The sequence below is a fragment of the Eriocheir sinensis genome, chromosome 39, assembly GCF_024679095.1.
Source record: "Eriocheir sinensis breed Jianghai 21 chromosome 39, ASM2467909v1, whole genome shotgun sequence".
Lineage (NCBI taxonomy): Eukaryota > Metazoa > Arthropoda > Malacostraca > Decapoda > Varunidae > Eriocheir > Eriocheir sinensis.
This window is the reverse complement of record NC_066547.1, coordinates 16,297,084-16,310,533: the sequence shown is the minus strand read 5'-3', so window position 1 is coordinate 16,310,533 and position 13,450 is coordinate 16,297,084. Positions and strand designations below refer to the sequence as shown.

Sequence of the window (13,450 nt, the reverse complement as noted above, 5' to 3'; positions counted from 1 at the left end):
ATCTTCCACTACCTCCTCCTCCTCCTCCTCCTCCTCCTCCTCCTCCTCCACCGCTTCATATTCTTCAGTCTCCACTTCTTACTCCTTTATCACAAGTTCTTATTCTCCTCCTCCTTCTCTCCTTCCACTTCTTCCTTCTTTTTCTTCCTCCTCCTCCGCCTCCTCCTCTTTCTTATCTTTCTTTTCTTCCTGTTCCTTCACTTCTAACACATCTCTTTTCCTCCTCCTCCTCCTCCTCCTCCTCCTCCTCCTCCTCCTCCGTAAAATAGATGACACGCAACCGATATATTTATAACCATGAGAAAAATACGAAAATAAATAAATACATAAATAAATATATAAATAATCGACAGACTGACATATAACTAACAGAAGGAGGAGGAGGAGGAGGAGGAAGAAGAAGAGGAGGAGGAGTAATGGGCAATAACATGAGATCTATCCGAAAATGAAGAGACGTGGATCGTGAAATGAGGGAAGAAGTGATACAGAATAAAGGAGGAGGAGGAGGAAGAGGAGGAGGAGGAGGAGGAGGAGGAGGAAGAGGAGGATGAGGAGTAAGAAGATGGAACGAATGAAGGTAGGAAGGAAGGAAGGAAGGAAGGAAGGACGGAAAGGAAAAAGGAAGGAAGGAAGGAAGGAAGGGTTGAAGGAAGGCATGAAGGAAAAAGAGAAGTAATTAGAAGAAAGGGAGAAAGAGGAATAAGAGGAGGGAGAAGGAGGAGAGAAGAGGAAGAGGAAGAGGAGGAGGAGGAAGGTAAAAAAAGGAAAGGAGAAGAAAAATACAGATAAAAAGTGAAGGGAAGAAATGGAGGAGAGAAAAGAGGAGGAGGGAAGGAGAGGAGGAGGAGGAGGAGGAGGAGGAGGAGGAGGAAGAAGAGAAAAAGTAAGAAAAAAGGAAGACACGAATACTGGACTGGCCACACGCCAAGCCTCCTCCTCCTCCTCCTCCTCCTCCTCCTCTTCTTGACAATAAAAGAACCCTTCGTCCCACCTCTCCTCCTCCTCCTCCTCCTCCTCTTCCTCTTTTTATTTACTCCTTCCTTTTCCTCTTCGTTATTTACATCCTCCTCCTCCTTCCTTTCTTCCTTATTTTCTCTCTCTCTCTCTCTCTCTCTCTCTCTCTCTCTCTCTCTCTCTCTCTCTCTCTCTCTCTCTCTCTCTCTCTCTCTCTCTCTCTCTCTCTCTCTCTCTCTCTCTCCCTTATATCCTTTCTTTCTTCCTTCCTTCCTGACTAAATATCCTTCTCTTCTCCCTTACCTTCCTCCCTTCCTTCCCTCCCTTATCCTTCCTTCCTTCCCTCCTTCTTCCCTTCCTTCCTTCCCTTCCTTCCTCTACCCGGGACAAATATTATGAGGCCAAACACACAATATCGTCGCCTAACTAACTCGTCCCGCCCAGCATTGCCGACCGCTGAAAAAATACTCGCGGCGAAAAATACGGCGCCACACACTTCCCGGCTATTTGTAAAGAGGAGAGAGAGAGAGAGAGAGAGAGAGAGAGAGTGGGCGTGATGGTGGCGGCGTGAGTCTTGGCACCTCCGCCCACTAGTGTTTTCCAGCCTAACGAGACACACACACACACACACACACACACACACGCTCTCTTTACAAGTTCGGCGCTGACAATGGGACAAGTCTTAACAACATCGAGGGTTAAAAATGGAAAACAAAGAAGAAAAGAAGACAAACTACAGTACTACTACCCCCCCCCCCCCCTCGTTTCCTTCCTTCCTCCCTTCTGCTCTCCTTTCTTTCTTCCTTCACTTCCTTGCCCTTCCTTTCTTTCTTCCTTCAAATCACACCCTTCCCTTCTTCCTTCCTTCCATCCACCAGTAAGCCCCTTTCTTCTTTTCCTTCTTTCACTTCTTTGTTCTTTCCTTTCTTTCTTCCTTCACTTCCTTGCCCTTTCTTTCTTTCTTCCTTCAAATCACACCCTTCCCTTCTTCCTTCCTTCCATCTACCAGTAAGCCCCTTTCTTCTTTTCCTTCTTTCACTTCTTTGTTCTTCCTTTCTTTCTCCCCTCAAATCGCACCCTTCCCTTCTTCCTTCCTTTCATCTACCACTAAACCCCTTTCTTCTTTTCCTTCTTCCCTCAGCACCCCCTCCAATCCACCCCCCCCCCAAGACACAGCCCAGGAGCCGAGTTGTGAGAGTTGGGACTCCATCCATGCCTCACAGCCTCCCCCCGCCTCTGTTAGTCTTTAAGGAGCCTCGGGGAAGCACTGGGGCACTGTACAGGTCGACGGACGCCTCTTACATCAACTATTTACAAAGTCCGTGGAGGAGCTCACTCAGGTTCTAATGAGTTTTTCTACGGTCATGGCACAGAAGAAAGGTCAAACTATCGCCGGCATCATAAACTACCTCTGACAATGCCCAAAACTCCTATGAAAGCCTTGCTGAATGTGTGCGTTTGGGCGCCGAAATGTTTAAGAAGAAGGACACTAGTCTCGGGGAAACGTTTAGGCACTGTGCCACCTTCCCATCGGGTGTGCTGACCCTCACCTCCCAACACCAACGACACTATCACAAGTTGTCTCGTTCGCTACAATGGGAAAAGTCGTAACAACATCGTGGGTTAAAATTGGAAAACAAAGAAGGAAGGAATATAAACGACAGTACTAAAACCCGCCCCCGAATCAGAGGTGTGGCGGCGGCGCTGGCGTGGACGCGTGGCCCCGGCGGGAGGATGCTGCTGCACCGCCCGGAGTTCAAGGTCGTGGTCGGCGGGCCTGACGGGAGGGATGCTGCGTCAGGCCGCGACGTGCCACCCTCAGCAGCGCCCCGCCTCGCCAAGCCTCGCCCCGCCTCGCCGCGCCTCACACCGCCTCGCCCCGCCTCGCCTCATCTCCGGCAATTATCCGCGGGAAGACGACATTATGTGAGGAGGAACTGGCCGGCCTGGCACTCCCCTTTCCGCCCCTCCCTCCCCTCATGGCCGGACGGGAAGCGTACCACGGGGACCCGGCAGGACACGGCACGGCACTGATCACACGCACGGCACGTCAGGTTAGGACACGGAGGACACGCCACAGACCCCCCCCCCCCACACACCGCCCCCCCCAAGCCACCTCGCTCTGAGCCTAACGCAGCTGACCCCAATACACGGAGCACCACTTACGCCGTGTGTGTGTGTGTGTGTGTGTGTGTGTGTGGGTGTCAGGGTCTCGGGCGTGGGCCATTCAGCTTTACAAGTGGTGCCAGTGTTCGGCCGATAGCGACACCACCCTGTTCTTTGTGCGTGCGTGTGTACGTGTGTGTGTGTGTGTGTGTGTGTGTGTGTGTGTGTGTGTGTGTGTGTGTGTGTGTGTGTGTGTGTGTGTGTGTGTGTGTGTGACTTGGATAGATAGATAGATAGATACACATACATATATACATACATACATACACTCTCTCTCTCTCTCTCTCTACCCCGTCTCGCTCCTTCACTTTGTTCTTTTCAGTCGTGAGGGGTCGCTGGAGGAGGAGGAGGAGGAGGAGGAGAAGCCGGAGGGAGGAGGGGGAAGGGGGGAAGAACAGGTGATGGAGAGGGGGGAGAGTGCGCTGGGAGGAAGAGGGGTAGGAGGGGGGCAGAACGAAGGAGGATGAGGAGGAGAGGGGAGGAGGGAGAACAGGTGATAGGGAGGAGGGGGCAGGTGAGGGGGGAAGGGGGGGAGGAGTCTGCAGGTGTCCAGGGCGTCGTGGCTGTGGCTGACAGGGCGACGCTCCCCCGGGGTGACAGGACCTCTCACACGATGCTCCTCCTCCTCCTCCTCCTCCTCCTCCTCCTCCTTCTGCTTCTTCTCCTGCTCCTCGTCCTGCTCCATCTCTTTCTTTGCTCCTTTTCCCTGCTTCTCTCCCTCAATCTTTCTATTAATTTTCCTGTTTTTCTTTATCTCTCTTCTCTGTTGCTCCCTTTTCCTGCTTCTCTTCCTCAATCTTTCTATTAATTTTCCTGTTTTTCTTTATCTCTCTTCTCTGTTCCTCCCTTTTCCTGCTTCTCTCCCTCAATCTTTCTATTAATTTTCCTGTTTTTCTTTATCTCTCTTCTCTGTTCCTCCCTTTCCCTGCTTCTCTACCTCAATTTTCTGTTAATTTTCCTGTTTTTCTTTATCTCTCTTCTCTGTTCCTCCCTTTTCCTGCTTCTCTTCCTCAATCTTTCTGTTAATTTTCCTGTTTTTCTTTATCTCTCTTCTCTGTTCCTCCCTCCTCCGCCTCCTCGTCCTTCTCCTCCTCCTCTTTCTCTATTCATTTTCCTGCTCTTCTTTCTCTTCCTCCTTTCTTTCTGTTAATTTTCCTGCCCCTTCTTCCTCCTCTTTTTCTCCTCTTCCTTCTCCTCGCTATTAGAACTCTTCCTCCTTCCTCTCTCCCACATATTTTCCTTCTTTCACTATCTCTTCCTAACCTACTACTACTACTACTACTACTACTACTACTACCACCACCAACACCACCAACAACAAACAGCCACTCATCATCCTCGACCACCCACCACAACCCTCTTGACTTACCTTAATGATCACCTTGTACTTGAGGTCTTCCGGGGACAGCTCGGTGACGGGGGTGGCGGCGTCCGGCGGGTGTTGGTACAGGTACGAGCCCAGTAACGTACGCAGCAGCCTGGCCATCACCTTCTGCTGTTTGACGCCGCAGTGGTTCTCGAGATGTATCAACACGGGGTAGCTGGAAGGGATGGAAGGGGGGGTAGTGAGGTTAGGTTACTGGGTGTACGGAACGAAGGGAGGGATGGAAGTTGGTGTGAGGAACTTGGATGTGGGTTGTGATGTGTGAGATACAGAGGAATACATTGAAATACATAGGACTATACAATTAATTCCTGTCAGTACCTAGAGATTGACTAATGTGCCTTGCTCTAATCGGAAGGGTACTTGCTGGCGATTGCGAATCCAACACGTGATCAGGCCGCGTTGACACACACACACACACACACACACACACACACACACACACACACATAAGCACATAAACACGATATATAACCATTTGCAGGAAAGTATATGAAATGTGAAGACACTACAAACTAATTACACACACACACACACACACACACACACACACACACACACACACACACACACACACAAACAAACCCTGACCCACACAACGCAATAATAACACACACACACACAAAAAAAAAAGTTAAAAATGACCTCCTCAGCTCCATGAAAACTGACCCACACAATAAGAAGAAAAAAGAAAAGAAAAACACCACTCCGAGACCCAATACAGACCTTGAACTACACAAACAACAACAATATATAAAACACAGATGAAAAATGATCCCCTGAGCCCTTCCCCTCCCTTCCCGCTTCGGCTCCTGCCCCTCACTCACACGGAGAAGTCGAAGGCGTAGGTGGCGATAGCGTGGATGACCTCTCTGAAGGGCACTTTGGTGGTGAGGGTGTTGCCGTGGTAGACCTGCGGCTCCTCTTGCCCGTCCCACACGTCCACTGAGGGAGGGAAGGTGAGGGAGGTTTGCAGTAGTTGGTGAGACAAGGCAGGTTACTCTTGTATTAGAAAGTGGGACAAGGCAGGTCAAGTCTTGCATTAAAAAGGAGGACGAAGTAGTTAACTCTTGCATTAGAAAGTTGGAGAAAGTTAACTCTCGCATTAATAGGTGGGATAAGGCAGTTAACTCAGGCATTAGCAGGTGCGAAAAGACAGGTAACTCTTGTATTAGTAAGTTTGAGAAAGTTAACTCTCGTATAAGTAGGTGGGATAAGGCAGTTAACTCTAGCATTAGCAGGTGCGAAAAGACAGGTAACTCTTGTATTAGTGAGTTGGACGAAGCAGGTAACTCTCGCATTAGTAAAGTTGGACAAGACAAAACCCTTGCATTAGGAAGTGTGGGGATGAGAGTGAAGGATCTTAGGGAAAGGGTAAAATTAGAAAACTTATTTAAGGACCTTATGGAAAAATAGACAATGTAAAAAAGAATAAGGGACGATGGGAAGGAAAAGACGTTAGGAGAATATAATTAAGAGGACGAGGGAGTCAAAGTTCTTATGGAATAGTTCGAAAATTTGAGAAGTGAAGGATGGAAGGTAGGAAGGAAAACATTTACTGGAAAAGTTGAAAAAGAGTAAGAAGAAGAGGAAAAAGGAGGGAAGGAAAATATAGCTAATAAAAAAGAAGGGAAAAATAGATAGAAGATACGAAGGTGAGGAAAAGAAGGAAAATAATTAAGAATGACGAGTGGGCAATGAGACTAGGAGAAGGAAGATAGACAGATAGAGAGAAAGAAAGAAGGGGATAGGAGAGAAAGAGAGAGACGGTGCTGAGTTCATGAGGAGGTGATGACAGACGCAAGAAAAGGGAGTTGAAATAAGAGAAAAAAGGGTGATTACTGAAGGGAGGGAGAAGGGAGAAGGGAGGAGAAGGGAGACAGAGAAGTGATTAACAGGGCGTGGTTATGGAGAACTAGTGATGGTGTTGATGGTGATGGTGGTGGTGGTGATGGTGATGAAAAAAAAGAAAAGGGAAGTTGAGGGAAGGGAGAGGAAGGGGGAGAGAAAAAGGGGGGGAGGGGGAGGTAAAATTGCGTGGTGTTAGTAGTGATAGCGTGTAAGGTGAAGAGAGAGAGAGGAAATATAGCATTAATCACGGTGAGAAAAAATTTGCCCTACGCTGTTTATTACTCTCTCTCTCTCTCTCTCTCTCTCTCTCTCTCTTCTCTCTCTCCCTTTCCTTCCCCTTTCTTTCTCCTTTCTCCATTCTTCCTCCTCTCCTTATTCCTTTTTCCTCCCTTTCTTAACCCTTCTTTTACCCTCTCTTCCCTTCCCTCCTTCCTCCTTCTTCCTCTCCCATTATCTCCTTCCCTTCTCTTTCCTCCTCTTTCTCTCTCCCCTTATCCGCTAGTAAACATTATCCTTCACTTTCTTAACGTCAACCAAGTGTCTCCCCTTCCTTCCCTTCCCTTCTCTTCCCCTTCCAGTTCTCTTCTCTTCCCTTCCCCTTCCCTTCCTTCCCTTCCCTTCCCCTTCCCTTCCCTCCCTATAATTCTCCTTCCTTTACACCCCCCATTCCAGCTTCCTCCTCTTCCTCTTCCTCTTCCTCTTTCTCTTCCTCCTCCTCCTCCTTCTCCCCAGAATACACTCATAAATTTTCTTCTCTCTCCCCTCCCCCCTTTTTCCTCTCCTCCTCTTCTTCCCTCCCCTTTCCTCGTTTACTTTCCTCCCCAAGTACACACACACACACACACACACACACACACACACACACACACACACACACACACACGGCCCTTGCAATCCATCCTTGCCCTCCTCTCTCTCTCTCTCTCTCTCTCTCTCTCTCTCTCTCTCTCTCTCTCTCTCTCTCTCTCTCTCTCTCTCTCTCTCTCTCTCTCTCTCTCTCTCTCTCTCTCTCAACACACCTTTGCTTTAGATTCTCTAAAATAAACTTAATAAAGAGAGAGAGAGAGAGAGAAAGTGGTTTTGGTGGCGTATTTTCCTGACACCGTACTGAGTCTCGCTCTCTCTCTCTCTCTCTCTCTCTCTCTCTCTCTCTCTCTCTCTCTCTCTCTCTCTCTCTCTCTCTCTCTCTCTCTCTCTCTCCCAGTTGCTTCTAAACTTTAATTAATCCGCAAAGTCCCAAGAAACGGTTTATTTTTTCCTTTCATCTCTCTCTCTCTCTCTCTCTCTCTCTCTCTCTCTCTCTCTCTCTCTCTCTCTCTCTCTCTCTGTCTCTCTCTCTTCTCTATCTTCTTCTTCCTCCTCCTCCTCCTCCTCCTCCTCCTCCGCCTCCTCCTCCTCCTCCTCCTTTTCCTTCTCCTTTTTTTCCTCATTTCCTCAATCCCTTTTTTTCTCCTTTGCTTCTTCATCAGATTTTTACTTCTTTCGCTTCTCTTCCCCTCTTCCTCCTCCTCCTCCTCCTCCTCCTCCTCCTCCTCCTCCTCTTCCTCCTCCTCCTCCTCCTCCTCCTCTTCACTCATATCCTTAAATCTCCTTTCGAGTCTCATATTTTTCCTTATAATCCCTGTTTCGTGCTCTCTCTCTCTCTCTCTCTCTCTCTCTCTCTCTCTCTCTCTCTCTCTCTCTCTCTCTCTCTCTCTCTCTCTCTCTCTCTCTGTGTATCTCTTTCTCTCTCTCTCTCTCTGTCTCTCTCTCTCTCTCTCTCTCTCTCTCTCTCTCTCTCTCTCTCTCTCTCTCTCTCTCTCTCTCTCTCTCTCTCTCTCTCTCTCTCTCTCTCTCCCTTATTTCAATGGTTATAATTAAATGTCTAAAACGCTGTGGTCAGGGAGGGAAGGTGAGGAAGGGAGGGAGGGATGGAGAAAGGAAGGAAGGAAGGAAGGAAGGAAGGAAGGAAGGAGGAGGAGGAGGAGGAAAGTTTTGATTTTTGAGAAGTGCCGAAGAGAGAGAGAGAGAGAGAGGACAATAGAGTCTCATCGCGAAGGACTTCCTACATTTTTGATGAACCCTTAATGAGATGACTTCTAGGCCTCCTCTTTCCTCCCCCTTTCCTCCCTCTTTCCTCCTCTTTCCTCCTCTTTCCTTCCCCTTTCCTTTTTTTTCCTTCCTTCTTCCATTGTTCAAAAATCCCATCATAATGTCAAAGTCTTCCCTGCTCAATCCTTCTTTCCCCTGTCTTTCCCTTATTCATTCGTCTTTCATCTCTTATTCTTCCCTATTTCTCTCCTCTCTTTCCTCCTTTTCTGCTCTTCATTCCCTTCACCTCTTCCTCCCCCCCCCCCCTCTCAGCCTTCCTTATTTGCTTACACACACACACACACACACACACACACACATAGACTCCATATAATAACGGACGCTACTAACCGACAATACCCTGCTCCTCCTTTACTTCTTCCTTTCTCCCCCGCTCAGGCAAACTCATAAAACCACTATTATATTCGGTCATACAATAAATACACATACAATAAACGCACATAACATACACACAACATAACATAGACACACCTAACAACATTTTTCTTCCCTGTTTTCTATTTCTTTTCCTTTCCTTTCTTCTCTCGCCTCTCGTTCGGTCCGCGTGTTTGCATTCTTTTCGTTTTACTTGTACTTCGTAAAGTGTTTCTTGTAACCGTTCGGCGCCTTCTTTTCCTTCCTTGTTTTCTTCCTCACACACGCAGAGACTCATTTAGCAACGGACGCTACTAAATGACAATACTAAAATCTAGGACGCAATCAAACTATAGTGAGTGAACCCGTCCCCTTCCCTTTCTCCCCCACACAACACATTAACCTTCATACCTCTCCCCTCACCCCCTTACACGGTCCACACTCCCCTATCACACACACAAAAGCTCATTCGGGAACATACAGCACTGACGACCAATCCCAACCAAATCCATCACGTAATCAGACCATGGGTGAACGACACAACACAACACAACACAACACAGCAAACTTTACCTACCTTTGACACATCTGCAGCCACACGCCAGTACCCTGATGTAGCCGTCGACGCTGGAGGGCCCCTTGAGCTGGTCCTCGAGTAAGTAGGTGTTGTGGCTGGTGGAGATGAAGTAGTGGACCAGCGGTTGACCCATGTCCTGGCACACGACGCGGTGGGCGGGGTCGAACAGGTCACACTCCTCGCTCATAAGGTACCGCGTGAACCCTGGACGAGGAGAGAAGGAAGGTTGAGATAAGGTTAAGCTGTTTTGTAAGGTTAATCATCCTCTTTTCTTTAGTCTTTCTCCTTTATCTCCTCTATTATACATTCATCATTCTTTTCCTCCTGTCCTTTTCTCTCTCTTTCCTCCTTTTTTTTCTTCCTTCGTTTCCTTTTTCGTCTTCCTTGCGTTGAATAAGGAATGGGAGTGAAGGAGGAGGAGATAGATAAGATAGGAGGTTCAATTAGTAGTAGGAAGAACGAATGAATGAGTGTTGAGTGAAGAATTCAAGAGAGATGAATTTATGAGGACAGGAGCTGCAAATGGCAGAGAGAGGAATAAGGAATAACAAGGAATAAACTAGGATGGGAGGTTCATGCAGAAGAGAGAATAACGAATAGGAAGGAGGAAGGAATAAGGAATGACAGAGAAGGAAGGATGGGAGATTCAAACTGTAGAGGGAGGAATAAACGCTCATTAGGTAGAGAGTCAACCCTGGTACAAGCAAGGAAGGAGGGGAGGATGTAGAAAAAGGCGAGAAAAAGCAGTGTTGAATGATTGATGAACGAATGTAACATACTCGTGAAAAACTCTTAGGAAATCAGGACCCATATTTCATCACTTCACTCTTTCGAGATCCAACACAGAAAAAGAAAAAGAGCAACAAAATCGTCTTTCAAAACACCTACACAAGAACTTTAGTGAGGAAGAAGATAAACAAAACTAATAAAAGAGGTGAAAAGTCTTGGGCAAACAGCACCCATATTTCACCACTTCGGCATCTCGTCAAAAACAGAAATGTCAAAGAAAAATACCAAAATCGGCTTCAAAACACCCACACAAGAACTTTAGAGACGAAGAAGATGAACAAAACTAATAAAAAGAAGGAAAAAGTCTTAGGCAAACAGGAGCCATATTTCACCACTTCACCCTCCCCTCATAAAACACAGAAATGGTAACGGAGTACAACTGCAAAATCGGCTTCCAAACACCCACACAAGAAATTTAAGAGACGAAAAGATAAACAAAACTAACAAAAGGGGTGAAAAGTCTTCGGCAAACAGATGCCATATTTTACTTCACCCACACAAGAGCTCTAGTGACAAGCAGGATAAACAAAACTAACGAAAAAGAGGGAAAAGTCTTGGGCAAACAGTAGCCATATTTCACCACCTCGCCCACTCCTGCCTGCCAACCCGAGAGAGGGATAACAATGGAGAGAGGAAAGTTCATCAGAATTGGCTTTTATGGCGCACACAAAGGAATTAGTAACGAAAAAGAACAACAGGAAGAATAAAAGTAAAAAAACGTCATAGGGTCAACAAAAAAGAATGGTCAACGCTCAGTCCTTCCACTTTTTTTCCTTTCGTATGATGCAAAAGAAAAAAATAGATGAGAAAATATTAAAGAACGAAGTCATAAGGTCAACAAATCAGTACTTAACCCTTAGCCTTTCCTCCCTTTCCCTTCCCTACCTTCACTTCCCTTTCGCTCACTTTCCATAATAAAACGAAAAAAATAATGAAGAGAAATAAAGAAAAAAATACAAATCATAGCAAAACTAACTCAGTCTCCCTTTCCCCCCCTTCGACCCTTCCCTTTCCCTCCCTTCCTTTCCCTACCTCTCTCTTCCTCTCCCTAACTCTTTTCCTCTCCCTTCCTCAAATCTCAACCTTCACCCCTTCAACTTTTATCTTCCCCTCCCTATTCCTCAGTTCCTCTCTCTTCCTCTCCCTCCATCTTCCTCTCCCTACCTCTCCCTAACTCGCTTTTCCTCTCCCTTCCTCAAAACACAACCTTCACACCTTCAACTCTTACCTTCCCCTCCCTTTTTCTCCCTTCCTCTCCCTTCCTCCCCTTCCACTCCCTTCTTGTCCTTTCATCTTCCTTCTTTAACTCTTCCCTCCCTTTCCCTTCCCCTCCCTTTCTCTCCCTTTCCACAGGCATATCCACCCTAGGGACCGGACTACCCCTCTCCCTTAACAATGGACTCACCCAGACACGCCAAGATATTCTCCCTCCGTCCCTCTCCCTTCTTCCCTTCCTCCCCCTCCCTTCTAAAAATGGTCTCGCCCTCTCTCTACCTCCCTCTCTTCCTTCACCCTTTCCTTTCCTCTTTTTGATATCTTCTCTCTCTCTCTCTCTCTCTCTCTCTCTCTCTCTCTCTCTCTCTCTCTCTCTCTCTCTCTCTCTCTCTCTCTCTCTCTCTCTCTCCTTCCTCACATTTTTTTTCCTTTTTTTAATCTTGGTTTCCTCTTTTCTTCCTACCTGAGCCTTTTTTCCATATTTTCTTCCTGTTTCCATGTGTCCGTCTGTCTATCTGCCTGTCTGTCTGTTTCGATTACGAGTTTTCCTTTCCAACTTCCTTTCTTTCCTATTTCATTTTTCTGTCGCTCTTTCAATTCCTTTTTTCTCTCCTTTTCTTTCATTTTCCTTTCCATTTATTCTCCTTAATTATTTCTTTCTCGCTGTTTTCTTCTTTCTTTCTATCTAAACGTCTTGTATATTTGTTCTTCATTTTCTTCCTCCTTCTCCTCCTTCTTCTTTTCCACTCCTCGTCTTCCTCCTCCTTCTCTTTTTTTCTTTCTATTCCTTTCTTCTTGTTTATCTCTCAGTCTTCTACATCTGTTCTTCACCCTCGCTCTCTCCTCCTCCTCCTCCTTCTTCCTTCTTCTCCTCAACGATCCCCTCTTCCACCTCCTTCACCTCCTCCTCCTCCTCCTTCTCCTCTTGTACCCTCATCCACTTCCCTTACTCGTCCTCCTTCCCTCTACTCCACGTCCTCAACCTTCTCCTGTACCACCTTCTCCACCTCCTCCTCCTCCTCCTTCTCCTCGTGTACCCTCATTCACTTCCCTTACTCGTCCTTCTTCCCTCTACTCCACCTCCTCCTCCTCCTCCTCCTCTTGTGCTTATGGACTCACCGTCTATTAGCATCTGTCTGTTCTTCCTCGCTTCAGGCGCCGGCTCGTATTTCTCAATGGTCTCGATCACCTTCTCTGTGGTTAGGCCCGCCAGCTGTTCGGGAGAGAGAGGGACGAGGAGGAGGTGAGTTGAGGCCTGAAGCTGTAAAGGGGAGAGGAGGAGACAGAGGAGGTTAAGTAAGGTAAAGGGAGAGATAGGTGGTGAGGTTAGTTGAGACCTGAACCTGTAAGGGGGGAGAGGAGGGAGGGCGAGGTGTGGTAAGATAAGGTAACTGTAAGGGGAGACGTAGGTAATGAGGTAAGGATCGTATAGTGTGAGGGGAAGAGGGAGAGAGACGGTAAAGTAAGGTAACGTAAGGTAAGGTAAGGTAGACAAGCTATGAGAGAGACGAGGTGAGGTAAGGCCCGCAGCTATAAAGGGAAGAGGGAGAGAAAAGGTAAGGTAAGGAAGGCACGCTATGGAAAAGAGAGAGAGAGAGAGAGAGAGAGAGAGAGAGAGAGAGAGAGAGAAGGAAAAATAGAAGGTAGAGTGAAAGGAAAGGGAAAGAGTAGATACGAAAGAATAAAGTGGAGGAAGGAAATGTAAAATGAGAAAGGGAGGAGAGGAGGAAGGAAGGGAAGGGAAGGGAAAGGAATAAAGAGATTAGGGCTACATGTGTGTGTGTGTGTGTGTGTGTGTGTGTGTGTGTGTGTGTGTGTGTGTGTGTGTGTGTTTCAAAGAGAATAATAATAATAATAATAATAACAACAACAACAAAAACAACCACACCTATGAATACGTTACTACAGAGCTGGAATGGTATGGTTGGAACGGTGGGCGGCAGACTGGAAATCAGGAATGCTGGAATGAGAATATATGGAACGGGAGGAGGAGGAGGAGGAGGGAATATGGGAATGGCGAAGAGAAGGGAATACGAAAAACACTAAAGGGAAAGGAAGGAAAAGGAGGA

General features: G+C 47.1%; 1 protein-coding gene across 5 annotated transcripts in view; it reads right to left on the bottom strand.

Annotated features, from left to right (window-relative positions):
• LOC127009095 (inactive phospholipase C-like protein 1) overlaps nucleotides 1–13,450 on the bottom strand; it is a 107,092-nt gene that overhangs the window by 22,993 nt on the left and 70,649 nt on the right. For all 5 annotated transcript variants that reach the window (XM_050881877.1, XM_050881879.1, XM_050881880.1 and 2 more), the window contains exons 8-11: nucleotides 12,501–12,594; nucleotides 9,378–9,581; nucleotides 5,332–5,449; nucleotides 4,490–4,661 (exon numbers count right to left, since the gene is read on the bottom strand). In XM_050881877.1, coding sequence (XP_050737834.1) covers nucleotides 4,490–4,661; nucleotides 5,332–5,449; nucleotides 9,378–9,581; nucleotides 12,501–12,594 — 588 coding nt within the window. The remainder of the gene's footprint in view (nucleotides 1–4,489; nucleotides 4,662–5,331; nucleotides 5,450–9,377; nucleotides 9,582–12,500; nucleotides 12,595–13,450) is intronic.